This window comes from Gossypium raimondii, chromosome 3 (assembly GCF_025698545.1).
Source record: "Gossypium raimondii isolate GPD5lz chromosome 3, ASM2569854v1, whole genome shotgun sequence".
Classification (NCBI taxonomy): Eukaryota; Viridiplantae; Streptophyta; class Magnoliopsida; order Malvales; family Malvaceae; genus Gossypium; species Gossypium raimondii.
The window spans coordinates 51,386,462-51,394,186 of NC_068567.1; the positions used below are offsets into that span (position 1 = coordinate 51,386,462).

Genomic DNA, 7,725 nt, shown 5'->3' on the forward strand with positions numbered 1-7,725 from the left:
AAACTAAGTTTTCTACTAAATTAAATAAATGTTTTAAAATAATTATTTTCAAAAACTCCGATAATCCTGCTAGGCCATCTCGGTGGCTGATGTAATCCCTTGAATTTAGGTCTAACGTCTAGGCCAGGTTAGGGAGGTTACAATACCATAATGATTACATGGACCAATATTTTGGCACCGACATCGCCCGACATTGTAGATTTCAGGTCATTTTTTTAAGTAATAAAGTTTTCGGGTTATTTTTGAAAAAAAAAACCCCTATTTTTGTAACATTTTATAGTTGGGTAACCAAAAAAAAAGAATTTACTTTCTTTGGACCAGTACCCTTTCCGATTTCAGTCTAAATGGTTCAAGCGATTGATCTGGTTCAATTCAAACAACATTGATTCTAACAATTATTCTCATTATCCAACGGTTGGTCTATTATCACATGCTCATTTTGATTTTAGGGGTTTAATTTTCAAGATGAGAAACCAAAAAATGAATATTTATATATTTTTAACACTTTATAATTTTATTTTAAAAAATAAATTTTATAATTTATTAGAACTTATTAGATTTTTTATAAATTTTATAATATTTAATAATCTTTTATAACTTTTATAAGGTTATATCAATTTTAATATATTTTTTTATTTTTATAAGTTTTAATAATTTTATATGTTTTATAAAATTCAAAATATGTTTTGTTAATTTGATTATAAGTTTTAATGTTTTCTTTATAATTTTTATAAGTTTATATCAATTTTATTATTTTTAAATATTCTTAATTTTAATAATTTTATAATTTTAATAATTTTAATTTTTATTATTTTAAGAGAAAATATAAAATTAAATTGGAAGTTACCACATCTTACCATCTTATTGTTTGTCAATTTATTTTGTTCATCTTAATAAAAGACAGAAATAATTAACAAAAAGCTCAATTGAATTTTTTTATTAACAACATAGCTTAATTTGGTGCGAAATTAGTGTACTAACTTAATTAATTTTTCCGTTTTTTTCTTTTAAGGTTTCTTTTACCTATAACCCAATTGTTTAATAGAAGATCCTAAGGTATAGGTAAAATGTACATACAAAATGGTTCATGGAACACAAGAAAATAAAAACAAGGCTTAGTATAACCTTTGTTGCTTGAGTTTGAAAATTTTTAATTTGATATTTAAGATTTTTTAATTCTTTAATCTTAATTGACATTTTTCTTAATTCAATACTTAAATTTTTTGGTCTAATTTGATACTTAAACTAGTTAAATGTCATATAAATTACCTCAAAAATACTAATGATGTTAGTTTTTATGAGGGAACAAAATAGCTAATGTAAGACCGACATGTGATAAATGACGTGAAATTTAATGAAAAAATGTTTACATTTATTTGGAGTTTTTTGTTTCGCTAAACAATATATTTAAATTTTAATTTTGTTGGCACTAATATTATTGTAATGGTTAATGGTAAGAATTATTTAAGAGGGTCCGTGTATTTAAAACATGGCGAGTCTTCACAAATTCCTCGATTTCACAAAACATTGTAGAATTAAAAGAAATTTGTGTTAAAAATTACATTTCGAGCTATGATTAATAAATGGATATTGAAGATGAAAACAAGACTTTTAAAACTAAAATAAAAGAAATCTATTATGTTATATAAAATTAAAATTAATTAAACATTTGAAATATAAAAAGAAAGAAAGAAAATTCTATATCATCTACACATATGTTAGTTATACATTGTTTGTTATGTACTCAAAAAAGAAATGTTTACATGCATTGATAGCTATTGATGAAAGATTTATTAAATGGTTTCACTTAATTTCTTGATAAGACTTTATTTATAAATGTAAAAATAATTATATAAAATTCAAATCCGTAATTTAAAAATAAAATAATAGTTCAAGATAATTTAAAATTAGGATGTTGATAATAATTAATTTATTTAAATATTTCAAACCTAATGCCACTATTAATAGGAATGATAATCTCATAGACGCTCTCATGAAAATGAACGTGAAAACTAGTTTTCTTTTGTCTTAGTAAATAAAAGAGCGGAAGTAACCCATAAGAAAATTCTAATTCAATGTGGATAAATTGGAATCTATCATTGTCAGTTCTCTAACTGAAATTGGGGTTCTCCAATAGATGAAAACACAATAGCTCTTATTAAGATTCTTTTTAGCTATTGTTATTATTATCTTGTAGCATATTCTTCTCTCCAGAGTGAATTTCGCCTCCCCATTTCTTTATCCTCTCCTCCGCAATTGAAGCCTGCAATAATATATATATATATATATATATATATAATTCAAGTTAGATGCAACATTTGTAGTTCTTTTCTATTTATCTGTTTAATTTTTCTTACCTCTTTGGTCCAATTGGTTCTGTAAATCATTCCTACTAGTACACAAGTTTGCACGACTGTTCCTGTTAACATCCCGCACCAAATTCCCTGGAGAGTAAAATTAAAAGAAGCAATTGAGTGTTTGCAGCACTCAGCATTTTTATAAATTCTCTTGCACTATAAACATTTTCTTGAAAAGTTTTTATTTGAGTTGGATGATGGAGAAGATACATACCTTGACACCCAGGTTAAGCGCAAAACCTAATGTGAGACCCAGAGGAACTCCAAAAATATAGTAGCATGCAATGTTTACATAGGCAACAGCAGTTTGCCATCCAGCTCCAACGGCCATTCCTATATAATAAATAATTTTGTTTATAATGTTTTAAAGGCAACTGATATCCCTGAAACTAATTAAGAAGCAAAGAAGACGAAACCTGAGAGGACAGGTTGAATATTGTTGATGATAATGCAGAGGGCTAAGAGTGGAGTGAGGTCTATAACCATCTCTTGAACTTGTGAATCATTTGAAAACAAGCCGGGATAATCATCCCTAAAGATGATGAGCATTATGGATACTATGACACCAACCATAAACGAAGATGTCACGGCCACCAGCAATGAAAATTTCGCTGTTCTTGGATGCCCTGCTCCCAGTTCATTTGAAACTCTCACGCTGCACATTCATTCAAATATTTATAAACAAAAATTAATGTCTGCCGTAATTATTAATTATTTTTTGTATTTAATTAAGATACTAATACAGTTTCAATATCACCTTATAGCTGCATTCATTCCAAAAGCCACCATGATTGTCCAACCCAGTATGTTCAAACTGCAAAAGTTCAGCATATGTTAGACTGGAATTTTCTTATTAATATGATGAAAAGTTTAGACAGAAGTCATGTGATGTGTCAGTGACAAAACTGCGAGCGTCGAGTTTGTGGTGAAATCGATCAAAGTGACGCAATTAATAGTCCTGACTCTCCTCTTCTGCAATGCCCACCACGTTACTAAACGACAACCTCCAAACTACTATAATAATTTTTAATTTTTAAAAATATTAATATAATATTATTAAACATCCATATTTAATTATTTATGTTTAATAATATAATTAATTATTTTAACAAATTATTAATAATATATATAATATATTTTGACAATAACATTTTAAATTTTAAATAATTAAAAATATTTATATTAATATTTTGATAATATATATTACACTTTATAAATATTTAATTTTAAATGTTTTATAGTATAAAATATTATTATTTTAATTATACAAATATGAGCATTTGTTTAAATCAATCATAGCTTCATAGATTTGAATTATTATATTATTAAATATATATTACATCAATTATATAACTTTAAATTCATAATAATTAATAATAGAACAATTAAACCAAAAAACCCCAAGCTTTAAACTTAAATCCTGAAATAATTAAAAAATTACAATCTAGATTCCCCATCCAACCCAAGTAATCCATAGATCTGCATATACTAATAGAGGAGTGCAATGATTAACTTGTTATATCTTCAAAAAGAATAGTTAATAAAGAGAAGTAATACCCTACCCAACTAATCTGTAGTCCTGCGTATACTACCGGACATAGTCGAGTGCAATAAATTACTTTGAAATCTTCAAAAAGTGACACTTATCTTAAACAAATATAAAAAGAATATTTAATAAAAGACAAGTAATGACAACTAGGGGTTAAAATGATGCTTAAAAAAAGACTCACCAGATAGACAACGCATCCACAGATATATCAGCGTTCTTCAGGTATCCAGCGAAAAGTATCAATGCCATAAAATACCATACCTCTAAACTGCAAATGTTTTTGTGTTAACACTTTTAAACTTAAACATACTCCTTCAAATTTGTAATAATAATAAATTGGATTTAAACATGCAAAACATGGGGATTCTGTTTTTGTTTTGCTTGAAACAAAAAAAATAAAAAGCTCTATTTCTAAAGTAACTTTTTTACTTCCGGCTATTTTACTAAATTAGTCCAAAAAAATATTATATTTACAAAAATAACTAAGATTTAAAAATAATCACCAAAATAACCTAAAATAAACAGTACCCACACGTTTTTTTGCACCCATTATTGCCTAATAATTGTGTCAGACTTAAAAAAATTAATTTTTTAGGTTTTGGCCTGTCAATGGCCGGAACCCAAATATTTTTTTTAAATTATATAATACTAATATACGAAAAAGGAAAAAAAGAAAGACACACAAAAAAAAAAATTTTGGGTGCTAGTCTGTCAATGGCCAGCACCCAGTATAAATTTTACAAAAAAAATTCTTTTTTTTGTCAAAATCAGATATAAATATACGAAAAAAATTTAAAAAAATTATTTTTTTTCGTGTTAGACTCAGATATAAATATACGAAAAATATATATATTTTTAAATTTGTACTGGGTGCCGGCCATTTACAGGCCAGCACCTAAATTTTTTTTCGTATATTTATATCTAATTCATTTCTGAAATTTTCTTTTAAATTTGTCTTTGAGTGCTTGCTATTGACGGCCAAAGACCCAAAATTTTTTAATTTTTTCAGATATTTATATCGATTCGACACGAAAAAAAAATTTTTTAAAAATTTATCTTGGTGCCGCCATTGACAGGCCAGCACCCAAAATGTTTTTTTCGTTTTTCTTTTTTTTCGTATATCAGTATTATACAATTTAAAAAAAATACCTGAATTCCGGCCATTGACAGGCCAAAACTCAAAAATTTATTTTTTTTAAGTCTGACACAATTATTAGGCAATCATGGGTGTAAAAAACCAGTAGGTACTGTTCATTTTAGGTTATTTTAGTGATTATTATTAAACCTGAGTTATTTTTGTAAATATAATATTTTTTTGGACTAGTTTGGTAAAATAGCCTTTACTTCCCTGTTTTTATTTAATTTGGATTTTAACAAAGAAGCCCAAGTGTTAGGTTGGACTTACCAGAGCATTATAGCTGAAGCAAAAGACAATCTGACAAATCCCCACAGATGTTGAAATGCCTTCCAAGAGAAGCCGGTCCAAGCCTGACCACAAGTGCCGCTAATTATGTACAAAAACTGACCCACGTCTATGGCAATCCACGACGCATTCAACACAATGGCTGCACCAACTAATCCCCAACCCAGTTTTAGCATCAACAGCCAACTAAACAAACAGTGCAGAACGAACGCCACCCCGGATATCACCGCCATCGCCATCATCTTGCTTTGCGCCTGTAAGAACTTCGCCATCGGGAAGTTAAACGCGTAAGCAAACAGTTGCGGTATCATCCATATTGCGAATATTCCAGCGGCCTCCGCTATGCTTTCCGTTTGGCCTATTACCCTCAAAAGTTGGCCCGCGAATATGTATAACAAGCTTAACATCAAAGCCGTTGCGGTGAGGATGACCCATGATCTTTGCATGTATACCCCTAGCATATCAAGTTGCCCTGCTCCATATGCTTGGCCGCATAAAGTTTCAAGTGCACTTCCCATCCCAAGCTATTCAAGTTTTAATATCAAGAATTGTAATTAGTGTTATTTTTGACTAAGCTAGCGACCCAAATGAAAACGGAAATCTAATTTACAGATTTACCATGACGCCGAAGCAGAAACCGGCAATGACCGAATTCTCCACGGAGACGGCGGCGAGGGCCAGAGTGCCAACTTGGCCGGAAAATACTTGAGTGATAGCGCCGAGGGAGTATTGACAGACGCTGGTGAAGATGGCGGGGCCAGCCAGGAACCACAGCTTCTTGGACTCAATCAGGTATTCTCTGAAGAAGTCACGGACGCTGTTGATTGGTGGGATGTCATCGGTGCCGGGGGTGAAGGTGATGTTTGATGGTCTAGAAAGTAACTGTTCCTCCTCGCCGTCTAGCCGAGGGAAAAGAAGCGGTTGCTCAGCTCCCTCCATCGCCACGGGAGACGTAAAGAGCTGGAATACAATGTATAATCTCAAGTCAACCGGCCAAGATATATATATATATTGACAATATGTCAGAATGTGGCTTTGGGGTAGAGATTGTATTATCATAATATTTTCCACGCTGGACCAAAATTAATTAACGAAATTTAAAACATTTTAATAGTATAACATTTTAGTTTAAATCTAAAACCCATATAAAATAGAACCATTTTGAAATGTTGCTTTTCTTATGTTTGGGCGTTTACATAAATCTTATATTTGTTTTTCTTCCAATTATTTTAATTTAAATTCAATACATGTGACTTTTATTTTAATTCATCCATTTGATTTTAATTATAATATATTATATAGCTGTAACTGTAATTAACTTGTACTCTGTTGAAATCTTAAACTTAATCATATGATTTAATTAAATTCTACTTTTTCTTTTTATTATTATTAAATCGTGGCAGTAGCACTCACATTAATTAAAAGATCACGCTGGTCTCATGGTCAACGATGGAATCATTCATGCATGCCCTCTCATTGTTAAGATTTGATAGATCTGTATATTCGTTTTTCTTATTTAGTATTATATATTAAAATATTAATTTATTTTATATATTTTATATTTTTAATCTTTTATTTATAAACTAACAATAAAAATATGTATAGGATTTGAAACCATACCAATTGTATTGATAAAATGTTAAATTTACTACTAAACCAAAACTCTATTTTTATCTTTTTATATATGTTTTAGTTTTATCATCCACGCTTTATTACCTCCATCAATTGTATATATATTAATATTGTTATTGATTGAGTTGACACCAATTTAGAATTGATATATTTATTTAGTCCTCTTAATCGATGTATTAATAATGTTATTGATTGAGTTGGTATCACAAATTAACTTGACACCAACTTAGGATTTATGTAGTTATTTAGTATTCTTAATCTGATTTAAATTTCGTTTTATTTACAATTTAATCTAATTTTTAGTTATTTTAATATCATATATATTTAATATGTTATTATTAATTAGTTTCAAACTATATATTTTGTTAATTATTGTATGTTATTTTTAAACACATATTTACTATGATAAAATTTTGAACTTTTCTTCGATATTATACTATTAAAAAAGAATATTCTCTTTTTCTTTTTGGGTGGGGGGGGGGTAAAATTTGTTATCTGCCATTAAGAAGAAAGAGATAATTATTGGTTGAAGTGAAAAAAGCATCTCTCAAAAGTCATCTGCAGAGCTACTGAAAATGTCTATATCTAACATATTTACGTTTTTATCTTTAAAAAACAGTTTTTATTTTGTTTGGGACAAAAATTCTGCTTTTTATTATACATTTTTATCACTTTCAAGTGGCCAATAATGCAGGTTGATACAACACCCATTCAAAGCTATCCAGTCCACAACAACATTAAAAGCACGAGGCATACATGAAAAA

The 7,725-nt window shown here is 28.7% G+C and overlaps 1 protein-coding gene across 1 annotated transcript; it reads right to left on the reverse strand.

Annotated features, from left to right (window-relative positions):
* Nucleotides 1-2,000: 2,000 nt before the first annotated feature.
* On the reverse strand, nt 2,001-6,306 carry LOC105794616 (protein DETOXIFICATION 29). Its single transcript, XM_012623877.2, has 8 exons — nt 5,948-6,306; nt 5,312-5,853; nt 4,088-4,174; nt 3,115-3,171; nt 2,774-3,012; nt 2,572-2,690; nt 2,358-2,444; nt 2,001-2,263 (listed from the first exon to the last, which is right to left on the reverse strand). Exons 1-8 carry the CDS (start codon nt 6,266-6,268, stop codon nt 2,171-2,173), a joined length of 1,545 nt encoding a protein of 514 aa, XP_012479331.1. The 5' UTR covers nt 6,269-6,306; the 3' UTR covers nt 2,001-2,170.
* Nucleotides 6,307-7,725: the final 1,419 nt, after the last annotated feature.